The 22123-nt window shown below is 37.4% G+C and overlaps 1 protein-coding gene and 1 long non-coding RNA gene across 2 annotated transcripts; both read right to left on the reverse strand.

Annotated features, from left to right (window-relative positions):
• Positions 1 to 33: 33 nt before the first annotated feature.
• On the reverse strand, positions 34 to 1557 carry LOC125145368. Its single transcript, XR_007143751.1, has 2 exons — positions 734 to 1557; positions 34 to 604 (listed from the first exon to the last, which is right to left on the reverse strand). It is a non-coding gene; the product is annotated as an uncharacterized LOC125145368 (long non-coding RNA).
• On the reverse strand, positions 1558 to 12272 carry LOC113634081 (cytochrome P450 4F3). The gene is made up of 13 exons (XM_027132801.2): positions 12112 to 12272; positions 11712 to 11919; positions 9003 to 9147; positions 8512 to 8565; positions 7046 to 7173; positions 6588 to 6709; positions 6103 to 6385; positions 4805 to 4871; positions 4562 to 4691; positions 2939 to 3072; positions 2396 to 2460; positions 2046 to 2128; positions 1558 to 1934 (listed from the first exon to the last, which is right to left on the reverse strand). The coding sequence occupies exons 2-13, from the start codon at positions 11916 to 11918 to the stop codon at positions 1757 to 1759; spliced, it is 1596 nt and encodes a 531-aa protein (XP_026988602.1). The 5' UTR covers position 11919; positions 12112 to 12272; the 3' UTR covers positions 1558 to 1756.
• Positions 12273 to 22123: the final 9851 nt, after the last annotated feature.

Genomic DNA, 22123 nt, shown 5'->3' on the forward strand with positions numbered 1-22123 from the left:
GAACCAAATAACCAGATACAAAGTGCATTCATCTCAAAATATTAAAATAAAACTTTTAATGAACAAACAATCTAATTTTAGTTATTCTCTATTCATATTCATACAACTCCAGAATTATTTATGCACATAAGAGATAAAATGCATGTAAAATGAATCTCTCTCTCTTTCTCACTCTCTCTCACACACACACACACACACACACACACACACACACACACACACACACACACACACACACACACATTTTGAAATTACCTCTTGATACAGACTTCATGATATACTATATTGCAAAAAGTTTTGGCCCACCATTTACAGCTATAACAGCTTCAGTTGGAAGGTTTCCACAAGGATTAGGAACATGTTTATGGGAATTTTTGACCATTCCTCTAGAATAAAGCATTTGTGAGGTCAGGCACTGATGTCTCCACTGCTCTAGAGTCCAGTGGTCACGTGCTTTACACCACTGTATCCAACGTTTTGCATTGCACTTGGTGATGTGAGGCTTGGATGCAGCTACTCGGACATGGAAACCCATTCCATGAAGCTCTGTTCTTGAGCTAATCTGAAGGTCACATGAAGTTTGGCGGTCTATAGCTTGTAGACTCTGCAGAAAATTGCCGAATTCCACACTGTGATTTTATGCAGCCTACCACTTGAGGCTGTTGTTCCTAACTTTTTCTACATTGTTATAATACTACTAACAGAATATTTAGTAGATAGGAAAGCATAGTACCTTTCACTTGAATTCACTAAGCTCCTGAGAGCGACCCATTGAATCACAAATGTTTGCAGATGCAGTCTGCATGCATAGGAGTGTGATTTATTCACCTGTGGCCATGGAAGAGATTGGAACACATGAATTCAGTGATTTAGAGGGGTGTCCCAAAACCTTTAGTAATATAGTGTATCTCATATTTAGTATGAAACTTTCTCATAACTAAATGTTTATAATTAATTTATTAATGATTCCACTTTCAAGCAGTCTGGGAGAAGGTTCAAGGTTTTTTCTTTGTCCTTTAGCATATAATCTTTAATTCAATGTTGCATTAACATTGCAAATGGTCAGAGAAATACATTGGTATCGTTCCAAAATGACACAGAAACCATGGATGAATATATATCGTCTACCCCAAATCTAGGATATGTTAATGGAAGCTTATAGCACCCAGTTTAATGTCATGCATAATGTGCAAAATATTACAAAAATGCTCAATATCGGACATAGACATTGAACAAATGAACAAAGTGTGCTATAAGAGCAGCTAAATACGTTTGGATATAAAAATAAAATGTACATGAAAGCCAAATTGGGGCTATATGCCTCTTCAAATCAGAGTGTATCCTGGTGCAGGTTTTAAACCTTGTAGCGAGGAAGAAAGTGAGTTGGGCTTCAGGATGTGCACTGCATCTGTTTTTAGCTCTGTCACATCCGTTTGCTCAGTTTTATAGACATCAGTATGTCATACTGCGTCAGAAAGCACATAAACAAGTCTGTTTGAGATACCAAACTCATACAATACCAAACTAACAGCTGATATATTTAAATCAAAGAGTACATAATGTGTGTTTATTTTTTGATAAACCTCTTTAGGATGTTTATTTTTTTTCCTCTTTAGGATGAACTGTTATGAATTTATGATCATATCCTGCACAGAAATTAGGTGGCTTTGCAATTCCTCAGTTAGGCATATTAGCCTGCTGTATATACATATATATATATATGTGTGTGTGTGTGTGTGTGTGTTTGTGTGTGTGCTTAGTTTTGTAGCGATGACAGGGGTTCCAGCATTAGAGGCAGCCCCCTCTCTGTTCTCAACGTAAGCATATAAAGACGACTTGGAGCTCTAGACCCTGGATGAAGTCTGAATCTTCTTAGAGTGAGAGCCAGAACCACTCGGATCTCTGCCATGGCAAAGTTCTGACCTATACAGTTCCTGCAACAGAGGGCATACTGCAGGTCAGCTGTGAGCAAGTGAATATGTGTGTATGTACAGTATGTGTGTGTCGGTGGGTGAAGCTCAGTGGGTAAGGAGCAGAAATCTCACCTGGGTCCAGCAGAAAAAGGAACAAAATCATATGGGTTGCGCTGTTTCTGGTTGTCAGGGTCGAATCTCATGGGGTCATACACCTGCAAGAAATAATGTTAATGCCTATTAACTAAACCAGTCCAAAATGTAGGAGGCTTCTTTGCGTGATAGGTCCATTAAGGGAGATGTGCTAGTTAGTTTCAGTAAAATTGCTGTGCATTGTATGCATGCATGCCAGTTCAGCGAGACCTTCATGAGAAACAGTGAAACCCCTGAATTAACTTTACCATATGAAATGATAAAAAAAAACAATAGCGAGATTATAAGAGAAATCTACATATCAGAAAGAAGTTCAATGAACTGCTCACCTTTGGATTAGGCCACACATCTGGATTATGATGGATGCCATAAATACTGATCAGACAGATAGTTTCTGTGTACAAGAAAATTTCAAATCAGGGTGTACTTTATTCAGTAAATACTTAGTTAATATAAAAGAATAAAATACAAGGACGAGTATATATAAATTAAAGCACCGCTGTTACAGGCACACACAAGCTATGGGAGTGTTGATAGCTCCCCCTTGTGCTGAATATACGTATACTCTGTTGGAAGGAATGATATTTAAAATGAATGATATTGAGTGAATGAATAGAGCCGTACACCCAGTGTTGTCTCAAGCAATTGAGCATCTGCTACTATAGCAGCTAGATAAGCTATAATAGAGTAAAATATTAGTGTTAAAATAGTATGCACATAACAGATAGAAATAAAGGCTGATGCTGTGTTGCTTTGCCAAATTGTCAAAGTTTTGGTAATAATAAAGACGGAGTCAACTGGACCTGTATCATTAATGTTATGAATGTTGTTATGAAGGTTATACAGTAAAGAACAAAGGAGTGATTAATTACCCTCTGGTACGGTGCGTCCTTCAGGAAGATTTATACCCTGAGAGTAGTATCGGGTTAAAGCCAAAACGGGTGAATGAAGCCTCAAACTTTCCTTAATGCACATGGTGGTGAAGGTCAGTTTACTGAGGTCTTCCCTAGAGTCAATAATAATAAAAAAATACAGAAATAAAATGTCATTCTGGGAATTTCTGTATCCAGTTTTAGTTTATTAAGTGTTTTTTCCTCTTACACCATAGAAATTTGGTTATCATTTAATTTAAAAATGTATTAAGATATGACACATTTTTATCCATATATAGTTATATTAATGTTGTAGAACGGAAGCTATGGAACATATCTCTTACAGTATTATGTCTATAAAATGCTGTTCTCTGTCATCACTTTCTAATCAAAATCCAGAATCCAGCAGTGCTGTGGTATATGAAGTTATATCACCAACCAACATAATATCTAAGCTATGATGTGAACAATCATCACACTTTCTCATACCAAAGTGGTGCTGAACTTCCACCACCGAAGTGGTGCTTCTCTGTTGAAGAATTGTTGATGGATTAGATCTTGTTTACGGTTTTAAAAATACCGATGCCAGAGGTACACATTGTAAAACCCTCCATGACTTGTATTATTTTTTTGCTGATCAGCAGTAAAACTAGATCAGATTCATGTCAGAGATAAAGGAGTCTCTAAGTGACACTAAGAAGTGTTCCTCATAAAACAGTACACACATAACTGATAGAAATAAAAGATGACACTGTGTGGATTTGACAAATTATCAGAGTTTTGGTATTTGTGAAGATGGGGTCACATGGATCTGTATCTAGAGATCCATTGTTGTTATGAAGGTTATAGAGTAAAGCAAACGAGAGTGATTAATTAAACTCTGGTACGGTGCATCCCTCAAGTTCCATGTCAGACATAAACAGGTAGCTGTGTAGAAGTTTAGAAGAACAAGTCTCTATACTACTTAGAGATTTGTTCTTCTAAAGTTCTACACAGCTACCTGTACTAAGCAATGTTCCTCATGTTTTCATTTACAGCATTTTGGTAGATGCCTTTTATCCAAAGTGACTTATATTTTTATTGTATGTTATACACTTAATCAGCTCAGGTTTAAGGGCCATGCTAAGGGGCCCAGCATCCAAACTCCCAACCTTCCAATCAGTAGTCCAGCACCTTTACCACAAAGCTACCACATCACGTTTCTCTGGCTGTCTGCTTTTCTCACCTTGTATCATAGTTCTAGTGTTTATTCCTCAGCTTTCATTAGTTTCAGACTCTAACCGACATTTTGATACCTGATACCCTTGTGTAGATCAGTCGAGACCAAAAGATGGTGAGTTCAAATCTGTTACCTGAGTAAATCCTTCCGCTCTACTAATACCTCAGACTCCAGTACCAGTACATTACCTTAATAATGGACTATAGTGATAGCTACAGAGAAATAATGTGCAAACTAAATTAAAACTTTAAACATTTTTACCATGTGAAATTTCCATGACTATAGTTGATAAAGTGAATATAATAAAAAATAGATGCATATAAAAATTGCTAGATTAATTAATCAATGCTGATACAATTCATGACGGTCACAGAGAACTTTAAAGGAATCAATGACTTGCGAACCAGACAATCTCGTCGGTGTCTCGGCCTTCAAGAAGATCATTGATCTCAGAACGACAGCGGTCTTGAAAGTCCTGGTTCATGGCCAGATTATACAAAATCCAGGAGATGGCGCTCGCCGTAGTGTCATGACCTAATAGAGAAAGAGTAGACTAACTTCTTTGAGAACTTACTTAATGCCTAGTGTCGTCATATTACTATGCTTAATATCAATCAAAGTAGTGATGCAAAAGCAGCACTTGTTACCTGCAAACATAAATGTGTTTGCATGCGCTTTAATCTCCTCATTGGTCAGGCCTTCTCCATTCTCATCCTGCCACAAAATACATCACAATATCAGAACATTAGTGTCCTCATGGCTCAAACTGGTCATTCTTCCCTCTTCTAAAAGACTTTATCTTATAAATATGTATTCATTTGTTTTAAAATGACCCACAGAGGAAGTGCAATGTGAATTACAAAGACTAACATAAAACAACTCTAAGACACTTCACCGGGTGCTTTTTGTTCATGTTATTGAATCTCTTTGCTCAGTTTTTATCCTTTTATCCTTTGAATTTCTTTACTTAATTTTTAGCTTTTGCCCTTTTGATGCAAAGTAAATGGCTCTCACTTTGGTCACAAGTCACAAGGTTGAAGTAACATCTCTCCCATATAACCTTCCACTTGAAAGACAGAACTTTGCATCAAACCAGTGACTATTGGGATAAGTCTATAACTGGTATAACTGGTATAATCACAGGGTCGATCATCCCTGACTTTCTCCACATGATCCATTGCGCTTAGTTCTACTCGAGTATATTATATTGAGAATATTAACTCAGGCTTACTGTATGAAGATAAGATATCAATTTAAATATCAGTTTCATTTTAAGTGCCAAACTGACAAAGCCTCATACATAAAACATAACATTAAGAGTCTAAATGTTGTTGGTTCTTTTAAAACCAAAGTTCATAAGTAAGGTATATTTCAAAATGACATTCAAGTGGACTAAAATCAAATGCAATGTTTGTCAGATACACAGCCGTACACAGACACTTGAAGGAAAAGCTTTAATCAAATGTCTGTGTTATAAAAATAGAAACAATAAGAACAAAACAAAAATAAAATTAATGAATAAGAATAGGCTAAGATGAGAGTTATTATTTGAGTAATAATAATAATAATAATAATAATAATAATAATAATAATAATAATAATAATAATAATATCAAGAATTCCCATTGACAAGTCCATTATAAAAGAAGTCTAGTTCTTCTTATACTCTGTATTTTTTTCTCCTATAGTGTATTTCTGTATATTATACTTCTTTCTGTATTATTACATACTACTATCTATTATTATTTTTTATTAACCATATGCCTCCTGATAGCATGAATTTAGATCAATGTTAGCTGAGACAAGTCAACATTTCCTGTAACCCTTAAACAAAATCCTGGACACTTCCTGGTCATTTTATCACCAACCCAACACGCTGTATCTTACACATTTCAGCTTCAATTATGATTCAAATGTAAATATTTGTTTGAAATCACTCACTCACCTTTGACAGAAGCAGCAGCTCTATAAAATCAGCTGCTCTTCTCTTGTTTCCTGTCGTATTAGTTTGTGTGGGGTTTTCTGTCTGTCCCTGATGGAGGAACTGGGAACGGCGTTCTTCTATGACACCGGCAGTGAAGCTGTGGACAATTTTGCAGGCACGAAGGAAACGTTGTCCTTCTGCAGAACGCTTATACAGCCAGTACCAGTGATGAGGGAGGTAGCGCTGTCTCTTCACCACCAAATCACTCAGCTCATAAATGGCAGATATGTACTCACTACAATTTCTGTTACAGAATTACACATGAACACGTGTAAATAGGTGAAGCATAACTGTGTACATCATTTCAATGCTTTTATTAATCTTGAGAATCATTAAAGTTAAATGCAGTAGTGTGTGTGTGTGTGTGTGTGTGTGTGTGTGTGTGTGTGTGTGTGTGTGTGTGTGTGTGTGTGTGTGTGTGTGTGTGTGTGTGTTACTCCACTCACTCCTGGCAGTGGCTATCATAGCTGAAAGTGCATTTCAGGAGGCTGTCCAGAGTCATCAAGCTCACGTGTTCAAACATGTCAAAGTCATTCTTTCCTTCTGCCAGAAGGCGGCGCCACTTTTCCTAAACAGCAAAGAAAATTGTCACAGAACAGCTTCATAGAAATATGGAACAACGCAAATAAATCAGGAGCAAAGAACATTAAGACAAGACTTTAGGACTTGAAAGATAAAGCATTTTCTCATGTATGCAGAGGGCAATACAGTGAATCAATTTCAAATTCAAGTTAATTTTAAGGATCATTTAAGGATCTGTCTTTTCTCCCCAGCTCTATGTTTGGTATATTTGACACCAGTTAACCCCAGTGACAGTACCAAAATCCACATTTATCTTGGTTATTTCCTCTTTCACAAATTACTGAAAGGAGTTGTGTCAGATGCATGATGTTTGCAGACTCACATGCATGGTGTTGGTGGAGCTGTTAAAAATATGAATGTAGTTTTTCAGGATGTCAAAGTGGAAGGCCGGAGTGAGAAGACGACGCTGCCGAGACCACTGTTTTCCATTACTCAGCAGAAGTCCCTGTCCTGTTTTAAAACACACACACACACACACACACACACACACACACACACACACACACACACACACACACACACACACACACACACACACACACGCACACACGCACACACACACACACCAGTGGAGTCATCTTAGCCTTACACATCCACGTTCCCCTGGATCATAAAATTTTTGTTTTATAACCAGCACCAATAATCAGCTAATTTAGGGGGCTGATAAAGGTTTCATTTTTAGTTACATAACTCTACATAAAATCTGAAAAGCAGTTGAATCTCCAGCACAATACAAAACACTTATAAGAAATATATGCCATATATGAGGCAGGGCAGAAACTGAATTGTGGTGGAACAGCCCAAAAAGACAAGGTCTAGTTTTGACCAACATTTTACTACCTTTTTTGCCAGTAATATAATTAGATTTAATATTCATTTGATAAATTGTACTAAATGAACAGAGCAATAGTTTTTAGATAGGGTATTTGCAAAACTTGCTTTGGCATCAGCCTGCAAAGACCACATCAGTTAAAAGGAAGTCAATGTGCTAAAATGCACCTCACTAGCTAGGGGTCACTTCCTTCTAGTTTTGCAATAATTGCATTGTACTGTCTGTCATCTGTCCCGCACTTTTTGCACACTTCTGCCCACTTCTGTAATACTGTGTCTTGTACTTAGTACTGTGTTGTTTTATGTAGCTCTGTGTTTTAAGTAGCACCAGGGTCCTGGAGGAATGTTGTTTCATTTTGCTGCTTGTTTTGAATCAGAGTTTAATTCTTATTCAACACTACTGATTGATTCATACTGACAGTTTGATAAAAAAAAAAAAAAATCAAACAAAATAATATCGGTTGTTACAGTCAGGAAAATCCCTGAACTCAAATGTTCACCAGTCATGACATAAAATTAATGACATTAACTACACATGACATGCTCACAATACTGGCATGACAATTTTGGAGCATTTCTTTTATTTAAAGTCTCGTTCAAATCCTTCTACTTTTTTCCCTTCCCATTCAGATCAGATGAATACTTTTTCTGTAAGTGAGACATAAAATGATGCTAATAATAGTTATTTTAATTATTTGGAATGTAGATGTTTTGAAGCAAGTCGATGGGTTCAGACGAATTTTACAAAGACAATGAGAATGAGAAGATCCCTAAAGCCTTTATTTTACTAGTTCACTAACTTGAGGGACCAAAACACACACACCAGAATTTTAATACACTTTAAAAAACGTGTGTGTGTGTGTGTGTGTGTGTGTGTGTGTGTGTGTGTGTGTGTGTGTGTGTGTGTGTGTGTGTGTGTCTGTGTCTGTGTCTGTGTCTGTGTGAGATATTACTTACCAAGCCATGGTCTCATAAACCCATAGAACAGCTCATCTTTAAATGTAATGGAAGCTGGTAAGAAAAATTATCAACATATAAAGATAAATAAATACAATTACAATAAGAGCATTCTACAGTATAGGATCAATATATTGTCTTAGTGCCTCAGTTGCTGTTAGTTCATTAGTGTATATTTCAGACAGTTTGTAATTAAATGTCAATTCCATTCCATAACACACGCAATAATATAGTAATATATAGTAAGTATATAGCATATAGTAATATAGTAAATATATTAATGATGAGAATAAATATATAACGGTAATTGTTTTATTTTTATTTATTTTAAATGCAGTTCCTTTCTTTAAATTTGATCTTAGCTTAGCTGGAATCTGCTTATAATGTTGTATAATATGACCCAGGGTTATTAAGGAGTATTGTGTGTACTCTGAAGATATAATGCTAGCAGGTTACTCATGCTATTGGTTACAGTTCAGTAAAATGTTTACCAGAGGCAATAAGCAATGGCTTGATGTAGTCAGGATGAAAACAGCGCACAAGGTTATAAAAGGGGCCGAGAAACCAGGCACAAGAGTGACGGTACGTCTTTATCAGCTTATCCAGATCCTGAAGACCCACTTCATCAGACCGAATCTGAGAGTGAGGAAGACAAGGAATTTATTTGTTATTCATTAAGCATAAGAGAAACAGTATTAAAGTATAACAGGCAAATTTTCTCTAATATGCTATAATTACAAAAAAACAAATGCTGCTTGCTAACGACAGCATATTCCCTTGTCCTTTCTAAGACATGAGCCAAGAATGGACATCACATTGTATAAGCCAATTTCAGAGATAAACACATTAAAGGCCAGTAAAATCCCCCTCTAATTGTAGCTAGCTAGCTTTGACTACTCTGTCACTAATCAATATACGGCAAATATATACATCTAAAAGCAGACTTCCCTTTTCAGTCTGTTTGTTCAGTATCCTTTGTAGAGAGAAAGACATGGAGGCTGTCTTAAATTCCACTATGTGATGATTTTGGATGTTTACATTCGCAGGATTTGCTATGGATCCTTAACCTCGCTATCTACCCAGCTAGCAAAACAGGGCCGAGCTGCCATTTGGTCACCATCAGCCATTTTCCAGTGTAAGTTTGTCCACAGACCTACTGGTGCTAACAGACTTTGTACCTGTTATTCCAACACTGCTGATATTGTTGGTTCAGGAATAGTGCTCTTTTGCTACCATTGGCCCAATATTGTACAATATTTTTGGGTCAACCTATGTTCAATTCCCATACAGGGCCATCTGATGCTACCTAGATGCCACCGTAGACAGGTAATGTTCAGCTAGTTGCCTCTAGATTATCTATTGCCTTATTTAATATTTTTTTAGATATGCTAGCTGACTGCCATGCTGGAGCCCTGTTTACGTTCTGTTATTACTTATTATTTAATACTTGATTTAGTAATGTTCTTGTACGTCTGGTCATGTATAACCAAAGTACAACAATAACAAACCTTCATTTTAAAATTTGTCACCAAGGTAACACGAGTGGATAGTTTTTTGTATTCTTGCTGCCAAAAGTCTTGAGATATCAATGTGTTTATATTTGCTTATCATTCTATCCTGAAGAATTCTGAGGAACTCATCAATACTGTCAGCACTTATTGGATGCAACCAGTCAAGGGTGTCGATTTGGGTAGGGACGGTAGGGACATGTCCCTACCAATATCCAGGGAACACTCAATTGTCCCTAGCAATAATTCGACCAAGCCTATATATATTTATACATAACCACTGATGTCCGTCTGTGTCTTGTGCTTTGTTTTACTTATTTCATTTAACATTTATCCAGGAATCATTAAATAAGCTGAAAATTTTTTACAACGGCGTTCTGTAAAAAATAACGCAACTTGTGGAACCCAAACTGTTAACAGAGCTACCACCTGCAATGGATTCCGCCTCTGTAACTCAACTCTCTAAAAAGAATTGGCCTTTGCCTTTTTTGAGTCCCGCCTCTCTAACCCACGTCACTGTTTGATTGGCTTTGTCTTTCTCGCTAATGTGTTGAGGGCGGCTGCAGCTATATTCCGTTGTATGAAGCAATATGCAACGTGATTATGCAGGCTACCGGTATGTGAGGAAGAAAGTATTCTTATAACAACGGTTTTATGCACAAAATATGGGGAATGTTGTCCCCACCAATGTCAAAATCAAACTTTCGCCATTGCAACCAGTATATGTGCGTGTGTGATTATTTGCATGCGGTCACTCTTTCCCAAGGAACTTACTGTATGTATAGGACATTATACAAACCTGTCCATTTAGTTTGCAGGCTGGTTTACATATTTATGCCTGGTCAGTCAAATCAATCAACAGCGACAACAATGTGTTTCTGTTTAAAAGTAAATGGTCTTCCTATAATTTATCTTTCTATCTGCCATCTTTTGCACAGTTATTCTCACTGTGAGTCATTGAGTAAGTGTGTGGGGGAGTGAGTGAGTGTGTGTGTGTGAGGGTGTGAGAGTGTGTGTGTGTGAGTGTGGGTCTTCCGGTCCTATTATTTCTCATTTCCCTTCTGCATTCCTGTGTCACAATAAGGTTAACATCATGCCATTAGATGAATCAAGTCTAAATCCCAATGTAAAACCCTGAGGTGTAAACTCATATTAACTGAATTTGCAGCACAGAGTCTGAATTAGAAACATACCAACTGAAACGGAATTGAACTTGTAGTGGTGTGGTTGAAAGTTTTTGAGGGTGTGCATAATTCTAAATAGCATTCAGACCCTCTATTAATACACATTTTAAGCTTCAAAATAATTTCAGAATAAAAAAACTAACAAACAAACTGGTATGTTTCGTTTCATATTCAAAATGATAAACTGAATCAGATTTCAGTTCTTTTTAATTCAAATCAAATGTTGTAATGACATAACTAACTATTCAGGTCTTAATCAAGCCTACGTATCGTTCATCCTTTTTTCTTTACTTTTCTTTCTTTCTTTCTTTCTTTCTTTCTTTCTTTCTTTCTTTCTTTCTTTCTTTCTTTTTTTCTTCCTTCCTTCTTTCCTTCCTTCCTTTCCTTTTTCTTTCTTTCTTTCTCCCTCCCTCCCTTCCTCCCTCCCTTCCACTCTGTTACCCTACTCTATGTTACCCCAATTTAATGTTACCCCACTCTATGTGGTTAATGCATTACGACCACTTACGATGCCCATGTGTCCCATGAACCAGTTGCGCTGTGGCGGACAGCTGAAGCAGGAGAGGCGCTTGCGTTTCCATATCACCTGCGTGAGGCGAGCGGAGAGGACCAACACGAGCGCAAGCGCACACACCACGAGCGCACCGGTCAGCGCTCGCGCACACAGCAGCCGAGACAGCAGGACGCATAAACCGTCAGATAAAACCACCGCCATCCTGAGATACAGCAGACAACACCGTAGATCAGTGTACACACGGCCGCTATTGCTCAATGCGCTCAGTGTCTTTAAGTTTAATAACTGTATAACAAGTCTGTTTACCGCACAGTCAGGGATCACATGCTCTTACATCTGTATTACAATATAATATATATATGTGATTTGTTAGTAAAATACCGACCGAACTTACCTTCAGTTCACATGCACATGCTTTGCGTGAGTAAAATTGTTCTGTGGTTTCATCGGAGAAAACACGCTTGACAACATCCTGTACGCACGCGCACTCCCACACGCACATGCACAAACACGCACGCACACAGATACACGCACACAATGCACCACACACACGCACAAACAAACAAGCACACACATGCAAGCACACCAGAGGTGGCAAAAGTACACACATTCTTTACTCAAAGAAGTATGGGCTCTGACATGTACTTAAGTAAAAAGTCGCCAATACTACTACCTATTTAGTGTCATGCTGGTAACTGGACGTCATATAACTATATATATATATATATGTGTGTGTGTGTGTGTGTGTGTGTGTGTGTGTGTGTGTGTGTGTGTGTGTGTGTGTGTGTGTGTGTGTGTTTGACTCAAAATTATTGTGATGTTTTACAAATAACAAAATTAAATTAGTTAATTAAGTTAATTAAGTTAATTAAATTAAGCACTTCGTGTTTTTTGGGTTGACACCAGGGGCGGTTCTAGGGTTTCATCTTTAGGGGGCTTAGCCCTCAGTGAGAATTTAAAACAAGAAGAGTTCTATATTATATATTATATGACAACTCTGGTAATAAGAATAGTGAAATTTCACTGCTTTTGGTTTCCGTCTTTGCGTCTTTCCGCCGATTAACGTTATAGATAAACGCCTCCAGCTCTGACTGCGCGTGCACGCTGCGCGTACCTGTGCTTTTCCGTTCAAATAAAGCAGACAGCTGAAGACGCACTTTTGAAAGACTACAACACACGCGTGTAAAAGCAAAGTAAAAAAAATCGCTCTTGGATCAAACTGGTAAATAATTCTTTCCCATCGACGACATGTCCTGCATTTTAACGTAATTTTTATTGTTTATTTATGAAAGTAAAAATTATAGTTTTAGGGTAGCTGAGATTACATACAGGGGGCTGAAGCCACCCTAAAAAAGGCCTAGAACCGCCCCTGGTTGACACAATTCGCAATGCATTCGCCAGAAATCCTTTTTGACGCCGATTATTTCAAACATCTCCCTCATATATGGCCATGTGTGTTCAGGAACGTCCTCGGTGTAGTCTAGTTTTTTGTAGTGAGTATACTGTGACCCCCCCCCCCCCCCCTACGCACCCATCCTAGAGCGACACCCCATAGGCACCACCACGCTCACTAATGCATATAATATGCATCTACAAGTAATTGAGAGCATTATTAAAGATTGCTTATGTGTTATCAACATTCCAATTTATTATAAGCAACAAAAGACAGTCAGCTGATAAAACCTGTGCTCCAGGTCCCATATACATATAACATTTAAGGCTAAATGTAATCAGAGAGATGGCAGCACCCATTGACTTTCACAGTAGGAAAAAATATAGACTCTGGAAGTCAGTGGGTGCTGCCAACTGTCTGATTACCAACATTTTACAAAATATCATCTTTTGTGTTAAACAGAAGAAAGAAACTCATACAGTTTTGGAACAAATTCAGGGTGAGGAAATAACACAATTATCATTTTTGGGTGAACTTTACCTTTAAGAGCTACATTTAGCCTTAAATGTTATATGAATATGGGACCTGGAGCACAGGTTTTATCAGATGTCAATTTTCAATGTACATTTAAGAGTGAACAATAAACATTTGTTCAGTTCTATCACCAACACTCTTTCATTGCAGAATATTATGAACTGAATGAACTGGTAGTTTACAAAACTTTCCAAATACATGTGTACTCGGGCTGTGGGTGAAATGTCACCAGAAGCTGCTGTAGCTTTAGGCGCAGGCTTCCGAAAACACTCAGAGTGTAGTTTGGGTCTGCTTTCGTTTCAGATCTTCTTTTACATTAGTGAGTTCATTTCAAATTTGCGCCACAAAACACCGCCAAGCAACTCATTTTCCTCCTTGGTAGGTGACGTCAGATCAGGTCAAAGGCCTCGGAAGCCCCAATGGTCCAAAAATGTTAGTGATTCGCAATCGCAACACAGACGGGGTGAATTTATGGATAAAAGTTCTGTCACAAAACGATATTGTTACGTATCCTCATGCTTTTTAAGTGGGTATACGGAAATCCTTGGCATTTCCTAGTGGGTATACGGCGTAGACCTGTGTATCACGTAGACTACACCACTGCTCTGAATTAACATTAGCCATTCCTTTTGTAGGCGTGCTGCTCATTGTTAGCTCCGCTATCCTTAGTGTATGTCTGATAGCCAGTAAATAATACAGTACACCAGTCACATGGGGAAAAAGCCGCACAATGATAGGATGATAGGCTGGAAACAGCGCTCAATGAGAAGAAATAATACTAAAAGTAACGAGTTCGTTTTGAAAATGTAAGAAGTAAAAAGTACAGATATTTGTGTAAAAATGTAATGAGTAAAAGTAAAAAGTTGTCCGAAAAATAAATAGTGGTGTAAAGTACTGATACCAGAAAAATTTACTTAAGTACAGTAACAAAGTATTTTTACTCTTTTACTTCCCACCTCTGACGCACACACACACACACACACACACACACACACACACACACACACACACACACACACACACACACACACACACACACACACACACACACACACACACAAACATACATGCACACATACATACACTTACATGCACACACACGTGCACACACACATGCAAACACACATGCAAACACACACATGCACGGCATTTTGTGCCCCACACCGTTGGTGTGCTTCCGGCGACCGTACCCGACAAAGTAAGAAATGTGAGAACACACACTCTCACGCACACAAACACACGCACAGACACACGCACGCACCCAAACATACACATGCACACACACACAAACACATGCACACACATGCACACGCAAACACACACATGTACACACATGCATAACCATACAAACACATGCACACAGATGCACACACAAAATGTTTTGTTTGCAGCGTTTCATTTATGACACACTGCATCATTGGCCGACAGCTAACTACACAAATGTGTAGTATAAGAGATGCTAAATCTCACATATTGCATATTAATAAGACAAACCAAGTCTTTTCTTTTATTCTATATTTAATTTGGTTGAAGCTTGATTGGGATAATGGGACTGACTAAAACCCCATGATCAATCCTTAATCATAAAATCCATACTTCTAAAATAAACCACATTACAAGCTTTTTAAATGGTTTACCTTTGACGTGTTTCTCGAAACCTTTTATGAGCAACACTTGCCCAGAAATTAAGTAAAATGGTCAATTCAATATTTAATAAGCATTCTGCTATTCAGAGCTTATGTGCAGTTCTACATAAAAAAGACAGGGCTTCCAATCCACTTGGTTAGACAGAGACAATTATGTAACTAGAGCCTGTAATTAGAGTGTGACATTTTACCCTAGTGTGAACTTTGACAAGGTTGTCTGTGGTTTGGTGGTGCAGTCAAGGCCATTTTGCAATAGCAGCATCTTAAGTCTGAGGCTCTAGTTACATACTGTAAATGTCGCATTTAGCAATTATGTTAGCCGAACCAATCATATGAAACAAAATGAATATAAAATTGTTTATGTTAATTAAATAATTCTGTGATGAAAGTGATGAATTCTTGTTGAACTGATTGCAAACAACTGATTCCAGTAAATTCAGTGAATTTTTGTACTCCTTTTGGTCTGTATTTTGTGCACTAATAAAGAGCTCATTGAATATACAGCATGTGAAAAAGTGTTTCAGATCATCAAACAAATTAAATATTAATCAAAGATAACACAAGTAAACACAACAAGCTTATTAAATGAAGGGATATCAAAATCCAAGCCTTCATGGTCCTGTGTGAAAATGTATTTGCCCCCTAATAACTGGTTGGGTCGCACTTAGCAGCAAGAACTGCAATAAAGCATTTGCGATAACTTGCAGTGAGTCTGTTACAGCACTGTGGAGGAATTTTGGTCCACTCGTCTCTGCAGAATTTTTCATGTCAGGACTTTGACTAGGCCACTCCAAAGTCTTCATTTTGTTTTTCTTCAGACATTCAGAGATGGACTTGCTGGTGTGTTTTGGATCATGTTCCTGCTGCAGAACCCAAGTTTGCTTCAGCTTGAGGTCACTGTAGATAGAAGCACTTGGAAACTATCACTCTGCCATTACATCTGTCAGCTTTGTGCTCAGGTCTTCATCAGTGAAGACTTCATCTCTTTCGGTAGGAATGAATTAGTGTTAAATCTACTGAAATTATATAAACTCAGAAATTATACTGACCTGTTAGTTCCACAGGAGCTCTTGGTTGTTTGATTCCACTTAACTATAAACTATTGTAGAAAGGACATTATTTACATTTGCATTATTTACTGTCCAGTGTCACCCAAATGAGGATATGTTTCTTTCTGAGCCTGGTTCCTCTCAAGGTTTCTTCCTCATTTCGTCCTCATTTCATCTAAGGAAATAGTAATCTAGAATTCTTTTTCTATACTTCTATAAAGAGAGAGAATGTCCATTGTGTGCTCTGACCCCAACATCCAAAAAAAGGTGAAGAAAGCATTTCACTGTGCTGTAATGTATATGTGAGAAAATAAAGGCTTTTCTTCTTCTTCTTCTTCTTCTTCTTCTTCTTCTTCTTCTTCTTCTTCTTCTTCTTCTTCTTCTTCTTCTTCTTCTTCAAAGAAGTGAAACTAAAATTTGCTTTAATGACTGTATGCTGTCTTGTCTCATCTCATCTTGTTTCATTTGGGAAAGACCAACAATTCTACATGCTATTCTAATTCGTCACCTTCCCAGCTAAAGATAATCATTAAAAGAATGACCATTATTCGTCAACTTTGTGTTATTCAGTGACTGGATAAAATGTACCATGCATGCAATATACAGTCTATAATGCCAGGCAATGTTGAGATATATATTTGCTTATGTTTATTGGATATCGAGTCTCTTAAACGGCAACTTTAGGGAGACACATATTTCATTACGAAATATAATTTGCCATCTTAATCTGTCATGAATAAATATCAATCGAGAACCTCTTAAACATATCTTTCATATATTTCAATTTCTACATACAGATGCAGACATGCAGCTCATTTCCTTGCATGATCTTCTTATTTATAATAATTCATGTATAATACACAACCACATTACTGTGTGATGCATTGTAATAATGTTAACTAAAACCTGTCAATCAACCCAGTGTAAAATCAGCCAAGTTGGGATTGAGGAACTTAAGTCTTGAATCAGTCAGTTCTGCTCCATCAGTCTTCATTCTACAATATTAATGATCACAGTAATGGACCACAGGACACTTGTGGTAAATGATTAGACAGGAAATCCTGCCTTAACCACCAATGATGGGGTAAATAAATAATGTGGTGTTTTAGGTGCCACCTATTGGTTAATCTCTGCTAGATGGTGAATAAAGCCATAAATATTTAGGTATTAGTTCAGAGTAAGGAGTAATGCTTCCTGCTCATATTAGTGATCATGCAAAGGTGTTTCTAGAGTTTGATTACAGGGGCTCAGGGTCCCCAAAATATTCTTAGCAGGTCCAAGTGCATGTTGCCCTGTGAAGAAGAAACTGCACCCTAAGCATTCAGTAGTGGAGTGTTTGGAGGTAGTATTTATTTATTTATTTGTTTGTTTGTTTGTTTGGTACCTTTATATCCCAAAATAGCATTTTTGTGATGAAACTTACTAACTAGCCATCTGAATGAGCTGATCGCTTTAAAAAGCTTTAACTGTAGATGACTAAATCACATACTTTTGAGTAGAAAGAGATTGACCACATTAAAAGAGATAAGCACACATTCCTTTAGCAATTAGCCACCTAAAGTTAGAAATCAAATCAATGCCTTGTACATTAGATCTGGAAAACAGGATATCCTCATGCAACTCTAAAAAAATCACAAATGTAAATGATAATGTTCAGTCAAGAGAAATGTTCAGACATATCTACTGTAATCTACCTCGTCGGACAGTGATTTTACAGGAAAACATTACTGGAGCATACTGTAGTAAAAAAGGCCTGTGATTTAACTGTTGAAAACCTGTGATATAACTGTTGAAATAATATTTCAAAACACACACACACACACACACACACACACACACACACACACACACACACACACACACACACACACACACACACACACACACACACACTTTCTCCCTGTAATATCTATATATTAAAAAGATACTAAAATGCTGAGATTTTGAGTGTGATGTGGTATCTCAGTGGTTATCAGAAGGTCATGGGTTTGAATCCCAGTGCCACCAAGCTGTCACTGCTGGGCCGCTGAGCAAGGCCTTATTGCTCAACTGCTCAGTTGTAAGTATTGAAATTAAAATGTAAGTCGAAATGTAAATAAAATGCCCGTGTGTGAGAGAGATTACCCCAAGAGGGCAGTAGAGCACTTCAGTGGTTGCTTTCCCATCCCTTCGCTTTAACAGGATTAGAGCAGTGGCCTTTGAAATGTATTGTATATGAATGACATTAATGACATTCAATCAAATTATATTCACACGATTTTAACTGTCTTACAAAATGTAACATACAAAAGGGTGGATCCTGACAAATATTACCAAACAGTCAAGACAATTAAATTTCTTTTTATTATGGTAATAGCTTAATAGATCAGACATATTTTTTTACATGTATTATAAGAGGAATTGTAGTAACTACTGACTACTACTACAAGCTACTTACTTATTTTAATCTTATTTAATCTGAAACAGAGGGACCCCCCCTCCCACAAACACACACACACACACACACACACACACACACACACACACACACACACACACACACACACACACACACACACACACACACACACACACACATACACACACACACAAAATATGTCTCAAGCAGCAGATCATTCAAAGTGTGCCTGGAACTAATAGGACAACCTTCTCACAACTTCCTGTTTTGTTTATTTGTCTGTGTCTATTTGAGTGTAAACTGTAGAGTGTAAACTGTATACTTCAGGATACGACCTGTGCTTTGTGGAAATGTAAACAAAACCTAATGTATTCATATGCATATTCACTGTTCCAGACACAGGGGATGCTTCTGCACTGCCTGCAGTGGCCTTCAATGAAACTTTATATCCATAGCACTTTTCTCTCTGAGATACAGCATGAAGAGCTGATTTCTCTGAGTTAAAGTGTTATAGTATGTCATTTAACAGCACAAAAGCCTCCATGTAGTTATGCTGTATGGGACAGACTTAATTTCTTCTCCTCTGCATTGTGAGAACTCCTAAATTTTAACAGACAAAGTCTTTGAATGTAAAAGCTTAAGTGCGTTTCGATGAAATTACCGCAACAGGACAAACGCTTTTTAACATGTAAATCTATGACACTGGAGCACAACAGAAGATCAAAACAACAAATCGACAGATTAAAAAAACAAAAAAAAAGAAAAAAAACAAAACAAAACCAGATTAAATAAATCGAAATGATTTTTTTCATGGTTTCCTAGTTTGTTAATATTAATGTTTTATATAGAAATGGAGCACATTCATATAGCAGAAGCAGTGAACTGAACTAAAACATAATTGGCAATCATATGGAGGGATTTGTTAAAAGTAAAAAGTAAGCTATATATCCTCAGGGTCAGTGTATAAGAAGACAAAGTCTCAGTAGTTTAGTATCTCTTGAATGTATAGACATCATATATAAACTTTTAACCAGGTCCAGACTCACAATTCGCGTCATTGTGTGGAATTTATTCATTTATTTCTGTTATTTATGATGATTGTGCACTCATGATGTTTGTCATTGCTTCTGTTTTTCTATTTTTCTCTTATTTCAGCCTTTAGCATTAACTTAAACTGTCTTGAATGTGTCCTTTGCATGCATAACTCGTATACATGTATACGTATAAGTAATAAATGTATAAGTCGACTGTTTTGCACTTCATGTTTATCTCTGTGATTATACCCCTGATCTTAATCTCCTGATTCTCTGTCATCTTACGTTCGAGGAAACAACAGTGTTCTGATCATACAGAAAAATTTACAACAGTTAAGAGTTAAGAGTTTAGAGTCGTGTGTGTGTGTGTGTGTGTGTGTGTGTGTGTGTGTGTGTCTTAGGCTGCAATTAAAGTTTTTCATAGTTTTAATTATTGATCTGATTTGGCTTCACTATTGGTCTCTTCATGCTAGGATTTAATTATAGTGCCAATGTAGCCATTTTCGACCTGCACAAATATGATTTCTGTGTTCACACCTGCCCAAACACCCTACACTGTGAGAAAAAAGCACCATATTGACTGAATACTGTGGAAAAAACCTTCATTGTGTACAATGAAGTTAAAGAGATTGAAACATAAGTGAAATAAGGGTGTTTGCAAAGCTATTCAGGAAAATAATAGCTTACATTAATTACCTGTTCATAAATAATAGCTCTGGATGACTCCGTTACAAAATATTCTGTAAGTAGTAGAACATCTATATCGTTCATTTCTTCATAATTATTCTGATTTGTTTGGCATTTAAACAAACATCAAATGACCAAATGTACAAAATTTCAGGTCTTCATCTGTTCCTAATCTGCACCTCAGTAAGGATGGAAGGTGTGTTATGTGTGTTATGCTGTGACACTGTGGCTGTGGATGTTCTCCCTGCCGCTGAATTCCATTAGTCTCCGTAGTTAACACACTCTCTTAGTTTTGAACAATGTCTTTGCTTGAGTTTCCCCCGTAGAGACAAGAGAGCGATTCAACAAACCCTAAGCCCCCCGCCTCCCACTCTCTCTTTAATTTTAGTAATTATCTGTAGCTGGGGGAGGTGGCAAATTGGATTAGCATGGAGAGTTTTCAGTCGAGTGATCTCCCTCCGTCGCCCCGTGTGGTGACCCTGGACTGATAAGGAAAAAGGCATCAAAGAGACATTTTTGGAGTGCAGGTGGCCCGCAGGGATCCCTGAATCGGGTTTTAAGCTGCCTCGATGGTTAGATTATGTTATAAATATATATCCACAGCCATTATTATTTCTCTTACCTGATATTGTAGAATTTTTTTATCATAATGTCTGGATCATGTGCAATAGTGCTGTGTAAACATTTGGAGGCAGAGGAAAGTGCATTTAGATGTCGATAAAACCTGCTAATGATGGTACGCAATATTTAATACATAATGACTTGATCATATTGGTTTTGTTCAAACTCAACGCAACTAGTCTGTGCAGTAGACACTAGTTTGTGTCTTTAAACAAGATCGCTAGACTTCTTGTGTATGAGCTTGAATGCAAATCGCTATGGATCCTTAAGCTACCGCAAGCCTGACGTATACACTGTCAACATAGCGATTTAGCAAATACTATATAACTACAGTTTTACTTAGCTTGTTCTAATATTATCACCATTATATATTATCTTGGTTGTTGCTTCAGTACTGAGATATAATTAGCAGCACTTCGTTATTAGTAAACTTTTCCCTCATCCATCAGCAAAAAACAATACCATAAAACCAACATTATTGAGAATGGCGAGGTCTAAACACTGAGGTGCCCGCTGAGACTGAATGTGTCATTCAGCAGAAGGAAATGAGCAGCTTTCTCTCTGCTTGTTCTGCATTTAGACAGCAGTTTGAAAAGGGCTTTAATCCTCCACTTCCTACTGTGTCATACACAGAAGGAGATCAAACAGAGTAGAGACACAGTCTCTGCATGGCCCAGCCGTGCTTCCCCTCCTTCATCTTGATGCACAATGTTGTGGAGGAAAAGAAAATCGCTACAGTTACGGAGAACGGCGGCTCTGTAAATAGAAACACATCAAAACCCAAAGTAGTTTGGGTAAAATCTAATGTGGAATTAATAATAATCCGGAAACCGTATAACTATAAGACGACATATAGTTTCTGGCTTATTATCAACTCTGCATTAGATTTTACCCAAGCTACATTGGATCTACAGTAGTTGTGTATGTGTTAATCGTGTACATGTTTTCTACTGTGCTAACGCTGTGTCAAATCTGTTACAATTCACATGATACAAATAGGAAGTAAAGCAAAACAGGGTGTGCTGTTAATTTCCTACAACACCG

Source organism: Tachysurus fulvidraco, chromosome 8 (genome assembly GCF_022655615.1).
Source record: "Tachysurus fulvidraco isolate hzauxx_2018 chromosome 8, HZAU_PFXX_2.0, whole genome shotgun sequence".
Taxonomy (NCBI): domain Eukaryota; kingdom Metazoa; phylum Chordata; class Actinopteri; order Siluriformes; family Bagridae; genus Tachysurus; species Tachysurus fulvidraco.